The 27,667-nt window shown below is 34.5% G+C and overlaps 1 protein-coding gene across 1 annotated transcript in view; it reads right to left on the bottom strand.

Annotated features, from left to right (window-relative positions):
* The window catches only part of LOC141325326 (heparan-alpha-glucosaminide N-acetyltransferase), a 52,401-nt gene that overhangs the window by 8,798 nt on the left and 15,936 nt on the right, over positions 1–27,667 (bottom strand). The window contains exons 9-16 of the mRNA XM_073833931.1: positions 24,942–24,972; positions 22,738–22,898; positions 17,595–17,707; positions 17,311–17,432; positions 14,392–14,515; positions 13,979–14,065; positions 11,716–11,793; positions 1,987–2,057 (exon numbers count right to left, since the gene is read on the bottom strand). Coding sequence (XP_073690032.1) covers positions 1,987–2,057; positions 11,716–11,793; positions 13,979–14,065; positions 14,392–14,515; positions 17,311–17,432; positions 17,595–17,707; positions 22,738–22,898; positions 24,942–24,972 — 787 coding nt within the window. The remainder of the gene's footprint in view (positions 1–1,986; positions 2,058–11,715; positions 11,794–13,978; positions 14,066–14,391; positions 14,516–17,310; positions 17,433–17,594; positions 17,708–22,737; positions 22,899–24,941; positions 24,973–27,667) is intronic.

The following is a 27,667-nucleotide window of genomic DNA, read 5'->3' as shown; positions in this document are numbered from 1 at the left end:
TATGTATGTCTGAACTCGAACAGGTATAGAGTAGGGCCACAGAGACACAGAGTGCATGCAGTAAAGGCAAGATGAGGTCAGATTTAAAGTAAAAACCTTTATGCAAAAATAATCAGCATTTTTGCCATGTTTCCCAGTTTAAATATTCTCAAACCAGTGCTTTTAGTGTCTAAAGTCTAAAAAAGTTTTTGGACAGTAAGATTTGTAATGTTTTTTAAAGAAGTATCTTCTGCTCACCAAGCTTGCATTTATTTGATATAAAATATTTGTATTATTAAAAATAATGTTTTTCTATTTAAATGTTTTTTTAAATGTAATTTATTCCTGTGATCAAAGCTACATTTTCAGCATCATTACTCCAGTCTTCAGTGTCACATGATCCTTCAGAAATCATTCTAATATGCTGATTTGCTGTTCAAGAAACATTTATTAATATTATTATTATTATCAATATTTAAAACAGTTGAGTACATTTTTTTTTCAGGATTCTTTGATAAATAGAAAGATCCAAAGATTTATTTGAAATAAAAGCTTTTGTAACATTATACACTAGCATTTAAAAGCTTGGAGTCATTATAATTTTTTTGGGGATAAATTGTAGAATTATAGAACGTAATAACTTTATTTAGCAAGGATGCTTTACATTGATCATAAGTGATGATAAAGACATTTATAATGTTACAAAAGATTTCTATTTCAGATAAATGCTGTTCTTCTGAACTTTCTATTCATCAAAGAAACCTGAAAACAATCTAATCAGCTGTTTTCAACATAATATTGTGAGCAGCAAATCAAAATGATTTCTAAAGGATCATGTCACTGAAGTAATGATGCTACAAATTCAGCTTTGAAATCACAGGAATAAATTACATTTTAAAATATATTTGAATAAAAAACAGTTATTTTAAATAGTAAAAATATTTCAAAATTTTACTGTTTTTTGCTGTACTTTGGATGAACAAAACATAGACTTGGTGAGCAGAAGAGACGTCTTTAACATAACATTAGTTAACATAAAAAAAATCTTACCGTCCAAAAACTTTTGACTGGTAAAATTAGTGTAAAATGATCTGAAATATTAAATAAAAAACTTAAAATAAAAATGATGTTAACTGAAATAGAATTTAGTTAAAGTACTAAAATGACTAAAATTAATAAAAAATAATACATAGAAATATTAAAACACCTAATAAAACTAAAATAATAAAATTAAATATTGAATATTAAATAAAATAATAAAACATAAAATGACTGAAACTTACACTAAAACTGAAAATCCTATCATATTATATATATATATATATATATATATATATATATATATATATATATATATATATATATATATATATTATAAATATTTATTCTATTTTACTAATATAATTATAAATAAAATATAATAATATAATAATATAATATAATATAATAATATAATATAATAAAATATAATATAATAATAAGTCATATAAACAATATTTTATTTAATTTTTTGCTTATACCATAAACTTCACAAATCCTTTTTGTTGTCATTGTTGATTTTTTTTTTTCTTTTTTTGCATGTAGACATAAACAATCGTATGACTGTGCATTGAACATTTCAGTTACATGCCATTTTTTTTTTATCCGAGGTGTTAGATGACAAATAATTTAATGTGCGCCATTCTGAAGATGTAAGGCTGACCTCATCCTGCTCAATTTCACAACAGGCGGATGAGATAAGCCAGAGTTTGGCAAGATATATGGTTGGGAAAATAAAACTGCTCAGTCTCTCTTGGCTGTAAAGAAGAGTGATCTAGTTGGACAGTGGATGTATCACCCGTCGCGTCTCACTCCTGTGCCAGTGGGGGTGATTATTTACAGGACGGTCTGTCGTTAGAGGTAAGTAAACGCGTGTTTTAGCAGCCTCTGATTTGTGCCTGCCCGAGTCTCATCCCTTCTTTTGTGGATAAAGAAGTAGCTGGATTTAGAGGGTCAGGAAGCACTTACCAAAGGTTTTTATTGACAGGTATAAATCCTTCGTCTCTTGTGCACTTAGAAAGGATGGCTGCGGAGATTCCCTGAGGATCAGAATAAAACAGATTTCAAATCAATGCAGACCTGTAAAGCAAGCACTATCAGACAACTCAAATGCAGCACCGCCATAAAGAATCAAGCAGATTAGCTGACGCTCCCAGGAGGTGAAGCCCCTCAAACTAAAACACGCAACACACATCCATGTCCTCATGCCTTATAAGCACTTAATATCACCATACTTCTCCACTTTAGTAGTTACATTAAAAATTGCAAACATTTTCTGTATCAGAAGTTTTGACCCTGGACCACAAAACCAGTCATCAGTGTCAATCTTTTCGAAATTGGGATTTATACATCAACCAAAAGCTGTTTTCCATTGATGTATGGTTTGTTAGGATAGAACAATATTTGGACAAGATACAACTATTTGAAAATCTGGAATCTATGGGTGCCAAAAAATCTAATTATTGAGAAAATCGTCTTTAAAGTTGTCCGAATGAAGTTTTTTACAATGCATATTAATAATCAAAAATTAAATTTTGATATATTTATTGTAGGGAATTTACAAATTATATTCATGGAACATGATCTTTACTTAATATACTAATGATTTTTGTCATAAAAGAAAAATCGATAATTTTGACCCATACAATGTTTTGTTGGCTATTGCTACTTAATATACCCATGCTACTTAACACTGGTTTTGTGGTCCTGGGTCACAAATAGGTTTAAATATGCAAATGAGGCATTATCTAATTTAATATATCTACTAATTTACAAACATTTCCAAAAAAGCCAGCTTGTTTTTTTTGTTTTTTTTTTTACATATTAAAGGTTTTTACACAGGGGATTTTGGATATCGCTTTTTATCACTCTATAAATCAGAAAATACTGTTTAAATGGCCGAAATTACTGTTTTTAGGAATAAAATATATATAATCATTCAAATGATATATGAACAGACCCCTCTGTAAAAACCTTCAAAATATAGATAGAAATAAAACTGTAAGAACTGGCGTATAAAAGTGCTACTCAAGTGGGAATTTCTGGCTCAGTGCATGGGAAAAAAACACATGTTGAGAACACTGCCTTTAAAGATATTTATTATAGCTGAAATCTACAGACACAAATAGATAAAATACAATAAGCACTTTAAAGTGTATTTTGTACACTACCAGTCAAAAGTTTTTGAACTGTAAGATTAAAAAAGGGAAACCTTTCTGCTCACCAAGCCTGCATTTATTTGATCCAAAATACAGAAAAAGCAGTAATTTTGTGAAATATTTTTATTATTTAAAATAACTGCTTACTATTTGAATAGATTTTAAAATGTAATTTATTCCTGTGGTCAAAGCTACATTTTCAGAATCATTACTTCAGTCTTCGGTGTCACATGATCCTTCAGAAATCATTCTAATATGCTGATTTTCTGTTCAAGAAATTATTTTTATTATCATCAATATTTAAAATAGTCAAGTAAATTTTTTCATGATTCTTTGATGAATAGAAAACTCCATAGATCAGCATTTATCTAAAATAAAAAGCTTTAGTAACATTATACACTATCCCATTCACAATCTTGGAGTCAGTATACCTTTTTGGGGGAAAGAAATTATAGAAATTAATACTTCTATTTAGCAAAGATGCTTCAAACTGATCATGTGATGATGAAGACATTTATTATGTTACAAAAGATTTCTATTTCAGATAAATGCTGTACTTCCGAACTTTCTATTTATCAAAGAAACTTGAAAAAATTATACTTAACATAATAATAATAAATGTTTTTTGAGCAGCAAATCAGCATATTAGAATGATTTCTGAAGGATCATGTGACTGGAGTAATGATGCTAAAAATGCAGCTTTGAAATCACAAGAATAAATTACATTTTAAAATATATTCAAATAATAAACAGTTATTTTAAATAATAAAAATATTTTAAAATTTTACTGTTTTTGCTGTACTTTGGATCAAATAAATGCAGGCTTGGTGAGCAGAAGAGGCTTCTTTAAAAAAACATTTAAAATCTTTTCTTTCTAGCCTAAAAAAACACATTATTGAAAGCTAAATAGCCAGAAAAACTGTTTTTGACTGCAGTGTCTTGCCCTGAAAGCATAATATCATCGTTCTTAAATCAGGCTCATTTAAAGGAATATTGTGCTTTTGTGTGGATAGACAGTTCAGCATCCAAACCTGCTTGTTAGGAGGATATCCATCATTTGTATAGATGACAGAATCAATGGTGTGGAAATAGCCTGGCTGGCTCTAGATTGAGTCTCCAGGCTATGCAGGCAGGATGTGGGACAATCATTGCTATGTGGGGCAATCGCTCAATTTCAATCTCAAACTGCGGAGTAGTGATCGTTGAACTTTAATTAACTCAGGGTCCTTGTTTATTGGGACGGCGAAGCACAAACAGCTTCAAATCATCCCACAATCTGACAAAGGACTCATGCAAACGATGACAAGACAACCCCTCTCCCTCTAGACGTGCACTGTTTTATGACTGGTGATGTGGTGGGACGTAATTTTTGTTTAACCGGGAATACATGTGTGAAGAGCACATTAACAGCACAAGAGGCTGATGGAAATGTGCTGCTTAAAACATTCTCAGACCTCAGAGCTCTCCAGAGATGTCAATGATAATTGATTGTTTGCTCGTGCTATGTGATGCGCAGTGTTTATTGCCAAGCATGAAGCCTGTAACGGTCTTGTTGGTTGCCTGAATCCTTAGTTCTACGCTCTGTGTCCAATCCACAATCTATATTTTCACTGACGTCAGAGTAGGAATGAAGCATTAGGGAAAAGTTGAGAGGAAAGGAATAAAACATTTGAACAGACGCTTTGCAGTGTGTACAAATAAGGAAACTTTACCAACAGCTAAGCTTGCTATTCTATATCTTCGAAAAGCATGAACACTTATCACTAAATCTGAATAAAAAAAGAAAATTGATTTAAATATTATGCAGGTGCTATATTACAGATAAACCCTCTTTGTGTTGCACAATCAGACGCAGTGTGTGAACAGCAGTGGCATAATTTTTTGCTGTTGGCTAGTTTATTTTATCATGCTGTGCCTCTAGGTAAAGTGAAATAGATCTCTGTTCATTTATTTCAGCACCCCGAGCAGTGTGGCCCCATAATGCTGGCCAATATGATTCAACATACAGCTATAATGGCCCGATTTGTCATAGGGCTTGGGAATAATGAAATTTAAAATACTGGGATCAGGCATCTGCGTACTGTGGGTCTGGGTTCACAAAAAGCACACTCAAAAAGCTCCACTGTGAGAAAAAGAGGAGAACTCTAGTTATGGTACATACTAAAACATATATAAAAAGAATAAAAGAGATCCTTCAGATACAATATGCAAATACAAAAGTTAGAGGGGACTTTGGATGCAAAATTAATTTTTACATTGTGTATTAATGCATAGAATTGCTTATAAATGCATCTTAGCAGTGTGTGGATACAACCACCTAAACAGTCCAAGTTATCGAGCTGCTCAGGCCCCACCCACGACTGCTGACAGGCTCTCCCGTATTAGCATATTCCCGCCCTCAGCCAGTTGTGCGCTGTCCGCCATTTTCTCTGTGCTCAAGTAGCTGTAGTGACAACATCTCGTAAGCAATACAGGTGTTTTGTATTTGGATGTAAAAGTGAACATAAGAGTCTTCATTTTCTCCCGACATCAGAACTACTGAGGACGCAGTGGAGTAGTTTTGTTTTTGATGGTAACGCGCCACCAAATACACAAAAAAATTGAAGAGAGGGGCGGGGATGAGCAGTAGCTCATTATCATTTAAAGTGGTATGCACCAAACGGGTCGCTATGAACAGAGCTGTTTTTGACAAGATAAAAAGGGTGCCGTTTTACACGAACATTGAGGAATTTTAACCAAAATATGTTGCAGACATTTCATGAAGACCCTAAAGAGTAGCAACTTGTGGTAAATGGGCATCTGATGTCCCCTTTACCAATGCAGTAAGAACAATAAGTAAACCCACTTATAAAAACAAAAAACATAACATTTATTTTTTAATTAATTTTTTTAATTATTATTGTTTTAAGCATAAACCTTGCTAAATGTTGTTAGGTTTATAGTAACTTGTGATTAGTTTAGAGCTTTAAAGGTCCACTGAAGTGCTTTGAAACACACTGCGTCATTCTATGCACTGACATATTTTCAACTGAAACAGGAAGACAGTCCCGCCCTCTTTTTAAAAAAGCCAATAGCGTTTTTTTTATATCACAGCTTCGGCCAGATCCGTTGAGCTCAGTAAAGCCGCATTTGACATAGTATGGCAGCCACATCGCTATAAAATATACCATTCTGTGGAGAAATCAAATGGGTCTGATATGTTTTATGGTCAGCGCCAACTCGCGCATATGATCCACTCCGTGCTATCGTGTCTCTGGGCTGGAGCAGAGTGCCTTAGTGCTCTGCGTTCGTGTGACACAGCGTGAAATCCGACTTCTTTCGCCCCAATGGAAAGCATATTTACACTGTCTGAATTGTTTCCTATCCCCTATGTAGTGCACTACATGTCATTCACTTTCCAGAAGATACTAATTCTGACAGAAGTGACAGATTTCAGCCACAGCTTCAGCATCTATTTATAGTGTAGGGGGTGGGACGCTTCAGATTCTAGAGAGCATCTGATTGGACAGAAAGTTTGAAGAAAAGCTGAAGCGCAGGGTGATATCATCAAAATCGTTGATCCATATTGGTGGAAGATAGAGACTGTAATTTTTGAATGCCTATACCTTGTAAATGCGAATTTTGTCATTGTTTTGAAACACTAGCTTATAGATAACCTTAAGGCTAACACATTCATACTACAAGCCATAGTTACAACTACAATGGTGCTTCACAAATAGACAGAAAACATCTTAAGACCTTGCATTTTTTGCAATTCCACAAGCAGGCTACACAAGACTAGACTGCTAATAAACGTATATAAAAAAAAAGTATATATGAATGTAATAAGCAAATTTATCAAATTAATATCATTGTTTTCAGACGGCTTTCCCAAACATTCTCTCTGTCTCTCATTGATCGGATAAACAGATAGCCCCACCCCAAATTCACACCACTGGATGAGTGTTGCTGTTGCTAGGCAGGTCAAACAAGCAATATTTTGAAAGTGTTTTCTCAAAAAGTCAACCTACAAATGCCTTACTGATAGTTTGAGCATCAAATTTTTAACAATAAAATAACTTTAACACACACTTGGCCAGTGTTGTTTTTGACAACCATCTTAGATTTAGTCTTAGTCTTATGGACTAAAATGCTTATTAGTTTTAGTCAAATTTTAGTCACTTCTATATGTGATAGTTTTAGTCCAATTTTAGTCGACGAAAAGTCAAAAAGGTTTTAGTCTAGTTAGGGCTGGGCGATAAATCGAAAGAGATTATAAGGCGCGTTTAGTGAATGAAGCCGGTACTTTGATTAGTAGTAAATCTCCATCACGTGCGTTCAGCTGCGTTCAGCTGGAGTGTTCAGAGGCGTAAATCACTGACAAGCTACGCCAAATCGCGCTAAAAATCGCATTCGATTTGATTCGATTTTGAGCGCGATTAGGCGTAGCTTGTCAGTGTTTTACGTCTCTGAACACTCCAGCTGAACGCACGTGATGGAGATTTACTACTAATCAAAGTACTGGCTTCATTCACTAAACGCGCCTCATAATCGCTTTCGATTTATCGCCCAGCCCTAAGTCTAGTTTTAGTCGACGAAAAGTCAAAAAGGTTTTAGTCTAGTTTTAGTCAAAAAAGGGGAAAAAGTAGTCTTTTAACAAATTAATGTAGGTCAGAAAGTATTTTGCTGTTGGGTAGTGTCACTTGTAAGTTCTGAAAATAGCAGATCTATAGTTCAACACAATGTGAGCTTCCGGATCGACTATTTTCAACAATAATTACAATAATGAAGGAATGTTTTAAAACCTAAAAGACAAACAAGGATGGAATGCTAAAACGGCTTGCCATACTAGTATGGCAAAGAGTATTTAATGCTAAAACGGCTTGCCATAGCGGCAGATACGTTTTAGGTTTTGATTGGCATGCACGATAAGCAGAAATGTCATGCATTTTAAACGTCTGACGGACCACCCACTAACATTTTCGTCTATTCTCGTCTCGTCAACGAAAACTCACACACGTCTCGTCATGTTTTAGTCATCAACGAGCCATTTTTATCTTGTCATCGTCTCGTTATCGTCATGAAAAAAAGTGGCGTCAACGAAATGATTTCGTCATCGTCATCGTTGACGAAAACAACACTGCACTTGGCACAAGCTGACTAGTTCATATTGCATACGCAGCCAATAAGCTTGCTTTAGATTTACATGTAACATTACATTTACTACAGCATTTCACAGCATGCTTTCAGAGCTCCTCTGAAACCCTCCACCCCCCCAGCTCCACCTGTATAGATCTGCTATGGGTTATTATATATGCTATTTGTGCAGCAGCAGTATGTCTTAAATACTCACAGCACTGTATCTGCATATGTACTTTCGATAGCAAGTTCCTGTTCTTGCTTTGCAGCAGCATTAGCAATAATCTACAACTACAGCAATAACCAACAGCAGCAGCAATTCAGCAGCATAGCAGATCTATTTCACCAAGACCAAATGCATAAACATTGTCATATCTATTACCATGCTAAAATCTTCATAGAATAGTCATGATAGAACTGTATTCAACTGTGATGATAATAATAACAAATGTTGGTTGAGGACCAAATAAGCATAATAGAATGATTATTTCCTCTAAAGAAGTTCCCTAGGAAGCAATAAAGTAAAGGATATATATCTTGGCACAAGAGAGAGATCTTATGAGTAAGAACAGGACACTGTGTCAGCTTTTTGGAGGTGCTGAGGGTAACATTTGTCGGTCATAATTTAATGAATTGGACTCATAAAACAGATGTCATATGAAAGGGATGGTTGAAAATTTGCACACTCATATAAATGGCCCAACTTCAAATCTTTAGTCCTTAATATATAAAAACAAACGCGATACAAGCTTTGCTAAGCCGTGACATTCTTTCTCATATTAATAACCAGCCGTGCAAGAATGACTCTAAGCGAAGCCATTGCTGAGAAATGCAGGTCATTCGCCCCAGTCATCCACAGCTTTATGTCCAGAGTTTGCCAGACAAAACCCCTCCATCAGCACCTGTCGTCTCTAGAGAGGGCATTCCAGCAGCTCTGCCTCCAGAAGTCCAAAACAAAACACAGAGGCAAGGTCTTTCATTGAAAAGAAGCCCTGCAAACTCCCTTTCTGTGTAGATCCTGTGATCAACATATGCTGCATTGTGCAGAAACACGATTCTCGCTTAATAACCTTGAATAAATGACTACACAATTCGCTTTAGATTAAACACACCATATAACTTGAGCTTGCTTAACTCGTCATGCTCATTAAAACTGACAAAGACCAACAAATACAGAGTGGGATTGCAGAAAGGGTTATTTCACCCCACATGGTGCAAAAAGCCTTTCTGCAAGGGAAGGATAGCAGTAAGTGAACTGTGTTGCCCCTGGAAAACATTTCTAGTAGCACATGGCCATTTCCCCTGAGACAGGGGTTTATACACCCTCATGCACTTCCCACCCAGCCCCAGCTTCTGCTCCTTTTGTCTGTGGGACCACCCAAATGGAGCACTTAACCCGCAAATCAGACAGACGTTCACTATTGTCATCTCAATCTAAGATCTAATTACTTTTTTGTTTTATAAATGCAAATCTCAGCGCCAACCTATAGCACAGAGGAGTTTAGTTTAACACTCATGTTCTGCTAAGATTGACATTTTACATGTTTGGGGTTGTAAAAATAATCAATTTCAATAATTTTTCCAGAGGGCCCAAACATAATATAATATATCATTCAAAATAGGGAGTCGTTAAAATTTTTTAATAAAGTCATTTATAATGTCGATTTCGATTTCAATTTTTGGAAAAACATTTGTTTTTTCATTAGAGATGCTTTAGCTTAAACAAAAGTGATGGTAAAGACATTTATAATATTATAAAATATTTCAATTTCAAATAAATGCGAAATGCCGCAGGCTGATTGTCGTTAACGCAAACTAACAATATTCACAGTGTTAAACTACTTGGTACAAGCTGATTGGTTCATGCTGTATAAGTAGCCAATGAGCTTGCTACTTTACATTCAAATGGCTGGTCTGCATTCACTTGAGCATTTTGCAGTGCTTTCGGATTTTATGAAACCCTCCACCTCCCTAGCTCCACCTACAGTGCCTTGCGAAAGTATTCATACTCCTTAATTTTTCATTTTGTTATGTTGCTGCCTTATATTAAACTAAACTTTAAATCACATTTTTTTCCACATTAACCTACACTCCAAACACTATAATGGCAAAGCAAAAAACAGGTTTAAAAACATCTTTGCAAATTCATTAAAATTAAAAAACTTAAATGATTCCATTGCATAAGTATCTGGGACAGTTGAAATTTAGCTCAGGAGCATTGCTTGTAGACTTCACACTTCAAGTGAAGTTAACCTGCGGCAAATTCAACTGACTGGGTATGATCTGGAAAGGCATGCACGTCTTAGTAAAAGCTGGAAATGCATATCAGAGCAAAAACCAAGAACTGAGGTAAAAAAAAAAAAATGCCTGTAGAGCTCAGAGACAGGATTGCATCAAGGCACACATCTGGGGAAGAGTTCAGAAAAAAAAATTGCTGCATTAAAGGTTCACAGAAGCATGTAGCCTTCGTTACCCTTAATGGAAGAAGTTCGAAACAACTGTTCCAAGAGCTGGCCTCCTGGCCAAACTGAGCAACTGATGGAGACCTTGGCTAGAGTAGTGAACAAAAGAACCCGATGGTCACTCTAGTTGAGCTCCATGATCATATATGCAGATGGGAGAAACTTACAGAGACCCTATCCATGCTGACAGAGCTTGAGAGGTGAAGAGGTGAGGTGAAGAATGGCAGATAATTGCCAAATGCTGATGTACAAATCTTGTTGCATCATACCCCAAAAAAAACTTGAGGCTTTAAAGGTGCTTCAAGTGAGTGCTGAGTTAAGGGTATGAATACTTATGCAATATTTTTAATAAAGTTACGAAGTTGTGACAATTCTTTTTTGCTTGACATTATGGTGCATGGAGTGTAGTATGACGTGGGAAAAAAGTAATTTAAAACAGTTTAACATAAGGCAGCAAAATAACTTATGTACCAAAATTATACTGACTCCAAATTTTGAATGGTAAAGTAACAATGCTTTAAATTTACATGTATCTAAAGCATTTCTATTAAAATTTTAAAAAAATAATTTCTTATAAGATAGCAAATGTCATTAAGTATAAACATGCTTTTTAAGTTATTAAACATGGTATAAAACATGCAAATAATAGTTAAGCTATAACTTTTTTCTGTCATGCACAAGTGGAAGTGTCAAAGAACAAGTGGAAATTAATATGCAATAATAATGGATTCAAAAACCACCAGACATCCGTGAGCTGAACAAGCCATCCGGTTGAGTCCCGAGAGGGGTGTGATAGCAATCTCTGCCTTGGAATTTATTCAGTGCATATATACACATATCATATGACACCTACCTATTTCATAAGCTGTCTACAACTACAAGCAATATAACATTTGTACATACAGGGCTTGTGCAGTTCTTGCTGTTTAATTTCTTTATTTAAGTGTGTGTGCACGTACCAGGATGAGGGCCCAAATCAGGAATCGTGCCAGGATACTTTTATTCATATTTCGATAAAACAGAAGAATCTTTCCAGCCTGTGGACAAAGATTATTTCCAGTATTAGACTGAATACTTTTCTAGCAAAATAATGCCTGCACTTAAGGCCAAATACATCATAATCCTCTAAGCAAACTCAAATAATTAATAGCAAATAGACTGCAGGACAATAATGCTTATCATACGTCATACTGATATCATGTTCGGGCAGAGAGAGAGGATGTGAGCGGTGGTTGTGGCCCTGAAAAAGAGCTCAAGTTTCAACGCTCTCCGCGCAGCCATGCACGGCTGTGAAGTTGGCCGCGCTCACTGATTAATTCGGTGATGACGAATGAGCCTCAGCCGAGGACGCTGGAGCGGACGGACACAGACGGAGAGGCCGACACCTGCCGTGTTCTCAAAGACATGTTGATTGACGGGCTTGGCGCTAACTGTTTTTTGCCTCCGCCCACAGGGATTTTAGCAATGCGACTGGGTTTGCACGTCTAGTTCTCACCGGTCACCGGGGCACTGTCACCATCAAAGGGTGAGAAACTTTTTTGACCTTTGCCAGAGGCGCACACATCTGTCCAGAGCAACAAGGACCGCTGAGACAGAACAGCTGTTTGTCTAAGAGAGCTGCCAGCAAATACAGTCCAATATTATTGATTTGTCATTGTTCGTTGAACTAAAAGTGAAATTAATCAATGAGACAAGAAGAGAACATGCTGAAAAGTCAATGATCTGTAGTCTGTGAAATGCAAGGTTTGGATAATGCACATGTTGGGCTTTGGATTCGTTTTAGGCTTTTTGGATCAACTTGGGTTGGGTTGGGTTTGGTGCATGTCCTGCAATAAGTAAATTTGGTCAACTACATTAGTTAACTAACTAAGAATGAACAATGCTTCTACAGCTTTTATTAATCATAGTTAATGTAAATTTCAGCATTTACTAATGCGTTATTAAAATCACAAGTTTTGTTTGTTAACATTAGTTAATGCATTGTGAACTAACATGAACAAACAATGAACGACTGTATTTTTATTACCTAACATTAATGAAGATTATTAAATAGTGTAATAAATGTATTGTTTATTGTTCGTTCATGTTAGTTAATACTAATGTTAAAAATACACCTTATTGTAAAATGTTACCAGTTATTTAATTATTTATTTTTACATATACATATATATATATATATATATATATATATATATATATATATATATATATATATATATATATATATATATATATATATGGACAATATTTGGCCGAGATACAACTATTTGAAAATCTAGAATCTGAGGGTGCAAAAAAATCAAAATACTGAAAAAATCACCTTTAAAGTTCTCCAAATTAAGTTCTTAACAATGCATTTTACTAATCAAAAATTACATTTTGATATATTTATAGTAGGAATTTTACAAGAAATCTTCATGGAACATGATCTTTACTTAAATTCCTAATGATTTTTGGCATAAAAGAAAAATCAATAATTTTGACCCATACAATGTATTTTTGGCTATTGCTACAAATATACCCCAGCGACTTAAGACTGGTTTTGTGGTCCAGGGTCACATATATACATATATATATATATATATATATACATATATATATATATATACATATATATATATATATATATATATATATATATAATATTTTTATATATTAACAATTTTTTGTTTGACAAATTTAACAAATGTATGTCTTATTTATACAGCTAGTTCTGGTCCTTTAATTTGATTGGACTACATTCCAAGAGTGGATTTATTATTATTATTATTTCATTTATGCCAAAATATCTAAAAATTCTTAAATCAAGAAGGGTTTTCTAGACAAGTAAAATTATTGTCTTGTTTTCAGAAAAAACAAGTCAAAATTAAGTTTTTGCTTGAAACGAGCAAAATAATCTGCCAATGGGGTAAGAAAAATAATCTTGTTTTCTGTTTGAAATAAGATATTTTTTCTTACCCCATAGGCACATAATTTAGCTAGTTCTAAGCAAAAACTCACTTAATTTTGACTTGTTTTTTCTGAAAACACGAAAATAATTTTTACTCGTTTAACTTTTACTTGATTTAAGAATTTTTAGATATTTTGGCTGGAAACAAGACAATTAATCTAAGTAAGAAAAGCATTTTTTGCAGTGCATTATAACGGCACATACTGTGCCTAAAATGTATGTAATGTAATATCATATATTTGATATTGCTTAAATACTGTATCTTCAATTACCTGCATGCCAAAGAACCCCATGACTATGGAATTAATTGTTCCCAGAACACCCTCTGGGTCGAAAGGCTCTGTTGTATGATACAAGACCTACAGAAACAGAAATTATACATTTAATTATTGTAATCCATGCAATACCAATATAAATGCTATTTTAATCATTATAACTAGCTGGGATTTCACTTAAGCAAGTGATAATGTACAACCAGATAGGCCATTATTGCAAATAATCCCCTGTGTGAGGTTTACTACATGACTAATCACTAAGTCAGTCAATAAATGGACATATTGATTTGTGAAAAAACTGTGGAGTGATACAAAAGACACAATAATATAACAGTGTAGAAAATTGGTTGCCAGATGTCAAATATGTATTTGCACTGAATTGGTTAAAGATGATTGTAAATGATTCTCACCTTGCATGTTGGATGCCAGAAGATGTTGTCCTTAAAAAACCATCTGTCTATGTACGCTGCTGCTCCTCCTGTGCAGTTGGGGTATAAACCATCATCTCCAATACCACCAGCTCCCAAATAACCACTAGCAGAGGAAATACAATGTAATATACACTACCTTTCAAATGTAATAGTTTGATGGCAAAGCTGAATTTTCTTTAGGGTCACACGATCCTTCAGAAATTAAGGTGAGACACTGCAGGTAAATAGGGTAAAAAAAAATAACTAGTTATCACCTTAATTACTCAGTTGACTGATTACACTGATAATTGCAAACATTTTTTTGTATTACAAATTTTCAAAAAATGTTAGGTTTAAGTATGCAAATCAGGCATTATTTAATGAAATATGTGCTAATTTGCATATATTCCTACTACAAAAATCTAAACACTGGATGAAGTCAGTTTTAAAATTCTTTTTTGACATATTAGAGTCAAATATTTTTACAGAGTGAATTTGGGATATCTCATTTTGTCACTCCATAACTCAGAAAATACTTAAAACAGGCAGATAACATTTTTTTTGGGGGGGGGGGGGGGATAAAATAATAAAAATAGAAGAATAAAAATGTAATGTCTGGTGTGTGGAAGTGCTACCGAAGTGGAGATTTATGGCTCAGATTAGGAGAAAAAACTCATTTTGAGAAAATGGCCTTTAAAAATATGTAATGTAATTGAAATCTATTGACACAAATAGATAAAGTGCTATGAAAGAAACACTTAACAGTGTCGTTTGGATCTGAAAAAACACTAAGAAACCTAAAGCCTACACTTCAAAAAATGCTTTTCTAGCTTAGATTTTTTGTCTTGATTCCAGCCAAAATATCTAAAAATTCTTAAATCAAGAAGGATTTTCTAGACGAGTAAAAATTATTTTCTTGTTTTCAGAAAAACAAGTCAAAATTAAGTGGGTTTTTGCTTAGAACAAGCCAAAAAATCTGCCAATTGGGTAAGAAAAAAAATCTTATTTCAAACAGAAAACAAGATTATTTTTCTTACCCCATTGGCAGATTATTTTGCTTGCTCTAAGCAAAAAATCAATTAATTTTGGCTTGTTTTTTTCTAAAAACAAGAAAATAATTTTTACTCGTCTAGAAAATCCATCTTGATTTAAGAATTTTCAGATATTTTGGCTGGAAACAAGACAAAAAATCTAAGTAAGAAAAGCATTTTTTGCAGTGTAAAATCTCAAACTTGACAGGTACATGAAAAAACTGTGTTTTTGCCTGCAGTGTCTCCCCTTAACCACAAAGGCTCATCTTGCTCTAGCTCAATCTCACGTATTACATAATCATGCACACGATGTGAAAATGCCGACCCAGTTTTAACAAAAGCAAACCTGTAAAGAAAGTCAAACGCCCTTTACAAAAAAAGGTAAAAACAACGTCAAATGTTTTTGAAGAGTTTTTGGCCCTACCCTACCTTTTTTAACCAAAGTCCACGGACAAAGAACTAACCATGCGTGACTTTTTCAGTGTGGTTTCGTAATGCATCACAGATGAAGATGGACATTTGCATCACAGAGCTAGTGCAAGATAAGCATTTATGGTTAAAAATATATACATTTTTAAGAACATTTAAGAACCAAAAAGAAAATGGCCGATCGTTTCACAGATAAGATCCTTATTCCTCGTCTGGGATCGTGTAGAGCCCTTTGAAGCTGCATTGAAACTGCAATTTGAACCTTCAACCAGTTGATCCCCATTGAAGTCCACTATATGGAGAAAAATCCTGGAACGTTTTCCTCAAAAACCTGAATTTCTTTTCGACTGAAGAAAGAAATACATGGACATCTTGGATGACATGGGGGTGAGTAATATATCAAGAAATTTTAATTCTGGAAGTGAACTTCTCTTGAACTTTTCCTGTAACAATCGAAAAGTCTTAATATCACCGTTGATCGATTTAATACGTCCTCGTCCTTTCTGAATAAAATTAACTTCTTTCAATTTCTTTATACCCACCCCCAGTTCCTTGTCATTTAAATGAATATATTAATGTAGCAATTCATTATTCAGTTTATTTTTATAGCGCTGTTCACTGCACATATTGTTCCAAAAAAGCTTTGCAACGAAACAGCCAAAGGCGACAGTGCCAAGAAAAACATTTATTGTAAAGTCTTCGGTTTAATTATTTAAAAGGAAGTCTGTTTGCTGGTAGCAAAATTCACAACAGCATTGTGTTGCAACACAAGGACAATGACTGTGAGGTCAAAATGTTTTTATTCAAGCAGAGTTATCAGTGCTCTGCATGTGATCGTCAATGTCATGATGGGTCAGACACATTGAAAAAAATCTTGAAGGAGAGGAGAAGGAGGACGTAAATGGAAGGTTGAGTGGCTATGAGTAGAAAAAGCGAGAGAGGCAGAGAAAGGAAGATGAATCCTTTCTCCCTGCCTCCTTTTAGTGCACATGACAGACCGAGATTGGCTAATTATCCCCTCTGAAGCGGCCGCCAAACACCCATAAATCACAGATCTCATAAGAGCCGCACAACACAGGCTTGTACGGCGCGCACCCTCGTGCGTTCACCAACTCACAAACACAACGCCACACAAATGACCATGCTGCAGTGCATATATATGCGCATTCGTGATGTAAATGCACAACATTACTGCCATCCCACATATATCCTCAGTGGCACGCTTGTGTAATAACGCCAACATATATGTCACCCAAGGAATTAGCTTGATGTATGAATGACATTATTATGTTAATAAAGGGATGAACTGCAGTTAAATCAGTCTTGACAGACACATTACACATTAATTATTGAATGCACAGGATTTATATTCGATATTATTGTGTTTGTATTGTGAGTTTGATAGTTAATCTTCTTCACAAATGTGTATGGTCAAAGCATGATGCTAATATGAACTCACGTGGGGCAGTTTGGAACAGGCAGCAAGAAAGTGAGACACAACCACATGGTCTCCAGCAACACAATGAAGATCCACTCAGGCCAGTATAAAACCAAATCTTGAATGGGGTTCCACCAGTTATGCTGAAGGGAACATGAGAGTTAGCAATCAGCTAATTTTAACAACTGGCATATATTGACACAATCTTACTGTAACCTCTAGCAATTAATCATTATTTCAGAACAAGTGTCTTCCTGCACAGATGTCCGATCTGAGAGAAATGTGAGCCATAGAGTTTAACTCACCACCCTCAAGGGGATCTCTCTGTGGGGAGAGAAAGCCTGCATCAGTGCCAGGACAAAATAGGTGAAACCCAAACGCTGGAGCACTCCGGGTATCCGTAGCCAGGACCAGGATACTAACACATTTATGCACACACACAAATATAAACATACGATTACTGTTACAGACTATTGATGGACAAAAACACTCACATATAATGTATTTTAACAGGGATGCATTTAATAGTAGTCAGCAAGCAAGTCAGTGGAAAGCTTTTGTGTCTTTAGATGCACAAGTGCTTTTTCTATAGATTTTAAATCTTCCTTTGGATACATTACTGTAAAAGTTTGTCAGGATTTTACAAGATTTAAAAGAAATTTCTTATAGTAATGCTTTTAGGCTTTTGAGACTAGTCTATTTTTGTTATAACATCAATGATCTAAATATATAATAATAGCTTTTAACATAATATTTATATTATATAGTAATATATATCACTTTTATACTTAATATACATACTTTTACAGTTAGAAATGAGAAACTACTTAAACTAATTTATTTATATAACAAAGTATAAAAAATATTCAAAAACAAATACACTAGCGTTCAAAAGTTTGTGATCAGTAAGATTTTTTACAGAAGTCTCTTATGCTCATCGAAAATTCTATTTATTTAAAAATACAGAAAAATAATATTATGAAATATTATTGCAATTTAAAATAACTTTTTTGTATTTTTATATATCTGTACATTAAAATGAATTTTCATCAGCCATTACTCAATACGCGATCCTTCAGAAATTATTGTAATATGCTGATTTATTATCAATTTGGTAACACTTTACAATAAGGTTCATTAGTTAAACATTAGTTAATGTATTAACTAACATGAACTAACCATGAGCAATACATTTGTTACTGTATTTACTAATCTTTATTAACGTTAGTTAACGGAAATACAGTTGTTCATTGTTTGTTCATGTTAGTTTACATTGCATTAACTAATGTTAACAAAATTTTAATAATGCATTAGTAAATGTTGAAATTAACATTAACAAAGATTAATAAATGCTGTATAAGTGCAGTTCATTATTAGTTCATGTTAACTAATGTGGTTAACTAATGAACCTTATTGTAAAGTGTTACCATCAATTTTGTGCTGCTTAATATTTTTTTGGAAACTGTGATACTTTTTTCAGGATTCTTTGATGAATAACAAGTTGAAAAGGACAGCATTTATTGAAAATAGAAATCTTTTCTAACAATAAGTCTTTAATATCACTTTTTATCAATTTAACACATCCTTGCTGAATAAAAGTATTAATTTCTTTCAAAGAAATAAATAAAGAAAAAAAATGTACTATTTTAAATTTATTTTACTTCACATAAATGCTGTTCTTTTAATATTTTATTCATCAAAAAATCCTGAAAAAAGTATCACAGGTTCCAAAAAAAAAGCAGCATTTGACACTGAAGACTGGAGTAATGATGCTGAAAATTCAGATTTGCATCACAGAAATAAATTATATTTTAAAGCATATTAAAATATAAAACCACTATTTTAAATTTCAATAATATTTCACAATATTACTGTTTTTTGTGTATTTTTAATCAAATAAACACAGCCTTGCTGAGCAGAAAAGGCTTCTTTAAAAATCATTAAAAAGCTTACTGATAGAAAACTTTTGAATGGCAGTGTATATTAAAATAGAAAACACTATTTGATAATAATATTGTTTAATATTGTTTTTACTATCGTTTAAAAATCGAATAACTGTATCCTTGGTGAGCATAAGAGACATCTTTTTTAAAACCCCAAATGTTTGAAATTTGAAAATATATATTATTTATTTCATGGTTCAGTTCATTAAATCCAAAAATAAAGTTGTCGTTTTATTTAACTGAAGAGCTACTACTGTGAATATATAGCAACTAGTAGCAAGGAATATAAAATACATTTTAGCTAAGATTTTTACTGTACATCTAAAGTGTGAGCACTTCTAGGTGTTGTATTGTTTTTTTTTCACTGAAGAGCAGATTAATGTTCATAACACAGTCTAATGATGGTTATGCTGACACAGGCCCAGGCTGAGGTGAGAAGTCTTTCACTGCAGGACTGCAGAGGTGTGATCTACCCTGCCGGAGACTAATAATGCTTATCTGAAGAGAAGCTGACGGGGAGGGTGATGGGAGTGAGCGATATAGAGCGAGAGATTGATGGTAATCTGCACATTAGTTAATTGAAAACCTCTTTGTGGCACGTACCAAGGGCCACAAGAAACAATATAATACTGATCATTGATCCAACAAATCAAATAAAAAGCGGAAACACTCCACCTCTGCGTATGGAGACAGGAAGTGGTTCGGTGACTAATGGTATCTGTCAATTAAATCCCATATACACACGCTTTCTTTTCCGCTGTGCAATTTATCAATCAAAGAATTGACAGTCAGTAATTCTGCAAAAAGATTAGTTTACAATCAGCATCGTAAGGTAGGTTTAACTCACATCGTGAAAGGAGAAACAGTAGGGTAATTATTATTCCAAAATGGTACTGTTTTAGTAGATTTGCAATGGACCAAAATTATGGAATAAAATATATTATGGAAAAAAATAAATTATTGTTTCTATACAAGTTTCTATGATTGACATTCTTTATATTAAGTTCCAAGGATGATAATGGCTTCAGTGGCCAAGTAGAGACAGACCGACTAAAATATTTACTGGTGCCATGTTTAAATAGATCATTTAATCAAATGATTTTCAATGAATTGTAATACATTTTGTAACATTTGAATGCAGGTACATTGGGGGGAAATGGTTTCTAAACATCATTCTGAGTGATCCGCAGGCTGACGTATCAGATATGGAGAGAGTAAATTTTGCAGTTTAGGGCAAAAGCTGTAATTACATTACATGAAGTTCCATAAAATCCGCTGTGCAGCTGGCATGATGAAACCCTATCTGTGATAATTGACCATTAACGCCAGGCTTGTTTTTACTCTGTGCACCTCTGTTCAACGGCTCCAGATATTATGATTGCCACTGGATCACTGGAAAGTATCACAATATTTTTGTTAACTTAGTTACACATCCATCCTGCCAGACAGCTAAGCTGCTTTGGCTAATGTATGAGCAATGCTTTGCACTGACCTGTCAGACGGCTCTCTCTGCCTTCCTCGCTTAACCCTGACAGTCCTAATGTGTTACTGTGAGACCCTTGATTAGAAATTTTGGCTTTCTTTCTTTCATCATTATCAGAGGCTAATGGGCTTCATTTGCAAAATGAGGATTTGGTGACATCAATATGTAATATGAGGAAAAAGTTCACAGTCTTTGTTAATAAGGGCGTAGATTAAAGGGTGCAGGTCAGTCTTTGTCTCATAATAGTCACCGCCAGCCAGAACAGAACAACAACTGTAATGAGTCTTCTTGCTTTCTATTGTACTATGATAAAGCCAATCCAATGCAAGCAAAAGCATCATGCCAATTCAAATGGAGGAGGCATGTGCAATATTGACTTTTGTGGACTGTCTAACTGCAATGCAACTAATTTATTGTCATTGAAAATTAAGTAAAAAATATTTTAGGTACGAACACATGCAGCTTTCTCATATAACATATGAAAGATGCACTTTTCCCCACAACAAAACAGCAACACGAGCAGTTCAGATGCAATTTGTTAGGTCAGGATTTGACCCCCAGGGGTCTGAGGGGATTTTGGGGTCATGGAGAAGTTTTGACATGCCCTGACATTTGTGACCATGGACCACAAAACCAGCCATAATGGTCAATTTTTTAAATTGAGATTTATACATTGTCTGAAAGCTGAATACATAAGATTTCCATTGATGTGGATATTTGGCAGAGATACAAATTTGAAAATCTGGAATCTGAGGGTGCAAAAAACTAACAAATTGCCTTTAAAGTTGTTCAAATGAAGTTGCAATGCACATTACTAATCAAAAATTTAGTTTTGACATATTTACTAAATTTAGGAAATTTACTAAATATCTTTACTTAAAGGAGAAGTTCACTTCCAAAACAAAAATTTACAGGTAATTTACTTACCCCTTCGTCATCCATGTCTTGCTTTCTTCAGCTTTAAAGAAATTATGTTTTTTGAGGAAAAAATTTCAGGATTTCTCTATGGTGCCAGCGAGTTTGAACTTCCAAAATGTAGTTTAAATGCAGCTTCAAAGGGCTCTAAACAATCTCAGCCGAGGAAAAAGTACAATTTATATACTTTTTAACCTCAAATGCTCGTCTTGTCTAGCTTTGAGTGTACTCTTTGTATTCCGGTTCAAGATAGTTAGGGTAGGTTGAAAAACTCCCATCTCATTTTCACCTCAACTTCAAAATCGCCCTACATCGCTGCAGAAGTACCGACCAAGTGTTTACAAAGTGAACGTGCAAAGATCAAACGCCCTTTACAAAAAAATGTAAAACAGCGTTGTAGGATAATTTTGAAATTGGAGGAGAAAATGAGATGGGAGTTTTTCGACATACCCTAACTATCTTGAACCAGAATACAAAGAGTTCACGCAGAGCTAGACAAGACAAGCATTTGAGGTTAAAAAGTATATAAATTGTGTTTGTTTGTTTTTTAAATTGTAAATAACTGATCGTTTCGCTAGACAAGACTCTTCTTCCACGACTGGGATCATTTAGAGCCCTTTGAAGCTGCATTTAAAACGCATTATTAAAGTTCAAACTCGCGGGCACCATAAAAGTCTACTATATGGAGAGAAATCCTGAAATGTTTTCCTCAAAAAACATAATGTCTTTATGACTGAAGTAAGACATGAACATCTTGGATGTCAAGGAGGTAAATTATCTGTAAATTTTTGTTATAATACCCTAATGATTTTTGGTATAAAAGAAAAATCTATTTTGACCCATACAATTGGCTATTGGTACAAATATACCTCTGCTACTTAAGACTGGTTTTGTGGTCCAGGGTCATATTTGTGCTTTTTGATTCCCCTTTGAGCTGGATTCCATTTTAATTCTAAACAAAACAACACTAGAATTGACTATCCCATCTTACATTCATAGAAAAAACAAAACTAAAAGAGCACAAAGTGAACCAGCAACACCACTGGTGCCCCTCAAAAAAAAAAAGTAAAAATTATGATAGGACTGGAAAATATATAGCCTACTCACAATATCCATCTCTTGGGCTGTAGTTCAAGAAGCAGAACCCGATGAGCAACAGGACGATGGTTCTCCACGTAACCTTGCGAAGGAGCTGTAGCAATGGAACACCTTTCCTATGCATCGAGCTGAATGCTAGCACTACAGAAGTACCTATGATGAACACAAACCTTGACAAAGAATTAAAGAAAGTATTATTATACATAACACAGTGTCATTTCACAACTGTTGTGCATCACTACTGATACTTACAGTGGAGTTATTAAGTTAAATCATGTTCCATGAAGATATTTTGTACATTTCCTACCATAAATATAGCAAAACTTAATTTTTGATTAGTAATATGCATTGCTAAGAAGTAAGAAATTAATTTGGACAAGTTTAAAGGTAATTTTCTTATTTTGATTTTTGCACCCTCATTTGTATCTCAGCCACATATTATCATATCCGAACAAACCATAAATCAATGGAAAGCTTATTTATTCAGCTTGCAGCTGATGTATAAATCTCAATCTCAAAAAATTGACCTTTATGACTGGTTTTGTGGTCCAGGGTCACATTTGAAAAAGAACTCAGATCAAAATGAGAGAACACATACAGATACCTCCAAGTTATTGGCGTTAATCTGGCACCTGGTGCGACTTTCCTTAATTATATGACTAACCCTATTTAACTGGCAAGATTCTTCCAAACTTCATTAAGATTGCAAGATGGCGGGCCACTCTAAGGTGACTGAAACCCTGCAACAGAAAGTTGTCCAAATAAAGGTCAAAGGGAAGACAATTTCCGCCATTGCAGGAGAAGTTGGTCATTCCAAATCTCTGATTTCTCAAATATTGCGCATTCATTCAATTTCCCCTAAAAAGACTGGTTGTCTATAAAAGACAAATGCACGAGATGACAGGATAATGCAGAGATCCTCTCAATAGGGAATGGGTTCAACACTGCAGCTGGAATTGCTTACCAGTTAAGTGCTGAACAGGGCACAGATCTGTTTTGGCATGTTTAAGAGAAGTCTGACTGAAAGCGCACTCTGCAGTGACCAAGCGTCTCATCAGCAGAAAGAATCAAAAGGCTAAGCTCAACTTTGCTGAGAGTATGTTGTGTGCAGAGAGGAGAACTGGTCCAAAGTGCACTTTAGTGATGAGAGCAAGTTTAATTTATTTGGGTCTGATGGGAAACATTTTGAAAGACTCCAGCTCAAGTGTGTAAAGAAGTCAGTGAAAGATGGAGAAGATAGTGTCATGGTTTGGGAGATTTTTCTGCAGCAGAAGTCTGCAGCCTTTTATGCAAATGTTTATCAGAATCTTTTTCAGCAACATGCAGTTCCTTCCCTGCAAGAATCTTCCAATCAGCCTGCAATTTTCATGCAAGGCAATGCCTCCATCACACTACAAAATGGGTAAAGCAGTTCCTTGAAGCTAAGAACATTGAAATAATACAAAAGTCCTGATCTAAACCCGATTGAAAATTTCTGGAAAATCCCTGGTGGCAAAGTTATGGCTAAGAAACCCACTACAGTTACTGATCTATGGAAGAGAGTGGAAGAAGAATGGACCCAGACCCACTTTCGTGCTACAGTGGTTGCTGTTCTCCACAAAATAAATGTTTTTTGTTGAAATTCTCTGGTTATTTTGTAACATGTAAGTAGAACAGTGGTATACCTACAGCTAACATTCCTTCAAATTTTGAGTGATGAAGATTAACAATATTTCAGAAAAAACAGGTATTTATAGATTGTTCTCTAATTTTATCTCCACTGTATGTGTGCTTTTGGGACATATTTGCACTGGTTAATGCAATTCTGATTTTTGTATGTCAAAAAAACATTAAAGTAATGAGGGGATATTTTGTATGCAAGGTTTTTATGAGCAATTTTCCTCCTTTAACATTTCCAAACCCACACTTTTAAAGTGGTTACTGCATAACTGGGTCTCTATACATAGAAGAATCTGCATCCATTTCATCACGCAGGCCTTTTTTAAAGTAGTCTCTGGGTATTACAAGCTTTATGTATACTCTCAGAGAAAGAAAGATTAATTGGCATAGGCAAAGCATTTTAAACGGTGGTGGGTTGGAAAAGCCTTAAATCTGAATGGTTTTGAAGGCAGCTCCAAACTGTTGGACTGAAGTCGCACTCTTTTCCATATTAATCTCAAAAATGGAAAGTAATAATTCTCCATCGATTCATTAAGTACATGCTGGCAGCTCACCAAGGCATCACAAGATCAGCTACTGTGAGACCTGTAACGTACATGGAAAAAGAGACACACATGAAAACACACATGAAAACACACACACACACACACACACACATATGGCAAATATCAGTCTACAGTTGCTGGAAAGTTGGCTATTTGACTGACACGTAGAAAATGCATTATCTTCTTGCTGAATGACTGACAAAATCATCAAGTTTTATCCTCATAATCGCACTTAATTGTAAACAAATGCTGTCACTCAAGAGTGAAGTAACTGATGATAAAAGATTGTGTGCCTTAAAAACATTGTTTTCTCATTATTTTTCGATTTTCAGACAGCAAATGATTTATAAATGCTCATACAGCCATGACAGAGGAGGCCTCACAGTAATATGAAAATCCATCTGCTTTCCCTTATGATCAATACAATTTTGCTGATATGATGAAGAGGCCATTATGAGCCTTAAATTGAGTTCATCTGTGAATACTCCAGGAGATGTGCTTCGTAATAGACCCCCATTAAAATTTAACATGCAACCCCTTCTCATCTGCGTCCTTTGAGGATGTTCATCCAAAAGTCATACCGTAGATGCGAAGTATAAAATGCATGCTGAATTAATGTGTCTCTTTGATAAGGCAGCACTTTAAATGTAAGTATTTGATATCAGTACATTATGTCTTTGGTCGTTCGTAAAGATTTGTGAGGCGTCATTTTAGCTTTCATTTCTTAAATTATGTACCTAATTAGTGGTATTTAAAAATGTAAAAATGCCTAATTAATAGCTTTAGGGCACATATGTAAGTGTGTATTTCTAAGTTGGTTCCAGCCAAAATAACAAAAAACAAAACAAAAAAACAAGCGCTGAAAATGTAAAATGTTTAAATAAAACATTCAGAAGCCAAATAATTTTAGTTGACAAATTGAAAGACTGAATGCTCAGAAGCACTTGAATGATTCTCGTTCATTTCAAACTAGAAAAAAGCAAAAAACTCAATAACGGCTTTGAATGATTTACTTACTGAATGATTAAAATGGCTAAATTAACAGCGAGGTTGAAGCTGTTTTTTAAAAAACAGTTTATACAGAGTTATTCATTTCAGAATTGGAAATCTCATAAACAATTGCAAGGTGATATTTCACAAAACTGTATATACAGTGCCTTGCGAAAGTATTCATACCCCTTAATTTTTTCACATTTTGTTATGTTTATGTTAAATTGTTTAAAACTACCTTTTTCCACATCAATCTACACTCCATTCACCATAATGGCAAAGCGAAAAAACATGTTTTTAACATCTTTTTTTTTTTTTAATTAAAAACCTAATTAATTCCATTACATAAGTATTTATACCTGGGACAGTTGAAATTTAGCTCAGGAGCATTCATATTGTGTGTGGATGTTACTAGACTTTGAGTAAAGTTAACCTCTGGCAAAAAAAGATCTAACAGCTTAACTGCATATCAAAGCAAAAACCAAGCCCTGAGGTAAAAAATAAATAAATAAATAAATAAATAAAAAATCTGTAGAGCTCAGAGACAAGACTGCATCAAGCCACACATCTGGGGAAGAGTTAAGAAAAAAACTGCTACATTGAAGGTTCACAGAAGCATACGTCTCTGTTACCCTTAATAGAAAAAGTTTGAAACAACCACAGCTCTTACTAGAACTGGCCTTCTGGCAAAACTGAGCAATTGATCAAGAAAGGCCTTGGCTAGAGTAGTGACCAAGAACCTGATGGTCACTCTAGTTGAGCTCCATGATAATATATGCCAATAATGAAAACTTACAGAAGGACAAACATTACTGCAACACTTCACCGATCTTTGTGGCAAGACTCAATAATGAAATCATCAAAACACACTTGGAATTTGCGAAAAAGAACCTCAATTCCAATCATGTTTGAAGGAAACCAGGCATTGCTCATTACCTGCAGAGTACCATCCCAATAGTAAAGTGTGCTGGTAGCAGCAGCCTCATGCTGTGGAACTGTTTTTTAGTAGCAGGGACTTAGGGAATCATCAGAGTAGAAGAAAAGCTCAATGCACCAAAATATTGAGATACCCTTGATGAAAACCCAGTTCAGAGCATTCAGAATCTCAGACTGGGCAGAAGGTTCACCTTTCATCAGAACAATGACTCTAAGCACACAGCAAGAGTGCCACAACACTGTTAATGTCCTTGAGTGGCCCAGCCTGGGCTTAAACCCAATCAAACATTTCTGGAGAAACCTGAAAATGTCTGAATGAAAAATGAAAAAACCATGCAAACTGTCAGAACTTGAGAGGTGAAGAGGTGAGGCAAAGAATGTCAGATAATTGCCAACTGTTGATGTGCAAATCTTGTTGCATCATATCCAAAATAACTTCTGAGCTAAGTACTGAGCTAAGGGTATGAATACTTATGCAATGTACTGATTTCAGTTTTATTAAAAATAATTAGGCAGTTGTGACAATTCTGTTTTTGCTTTGTCATTATGATGCATGGAGTGTAGATTCATGTGGAAAAGAAGTCATTTAAAACAGGCAGCAACATAAAACGTGAAAAAAATTAAGGGGTATGAATACTTTCGCAAGGCACCGTATATATATATATATATATATATATATATATATATATATATATATATATATATATATATATATACATACATACATGTGACCCTGGACCACAAAACCAGTCATAAGGTTAAATTTTACAAAACTGAGATATATACATCATATGAAAGCTCAATAAATA

The sequence above is a fragment of the Garra rufa genome, chromosome 2 (genome assembly GCF_049309525.1).
Source record: "Garra rufa chromosome 2, GarRuf1.0, whole genome shotgun sequence".
In the NCBI taxonomy this organism is placed as follows: domain Eukaryota; kingdom Metazoa; phylum Chordata; class Actinopteri; order Cypriniformes; family Cyprinidae; genus Garra; species Garra rufa.
Note: the sequence above shows the minus strand (reverse complement) of the source record. Positions and strands in the feature narration are given on the sequence as shown.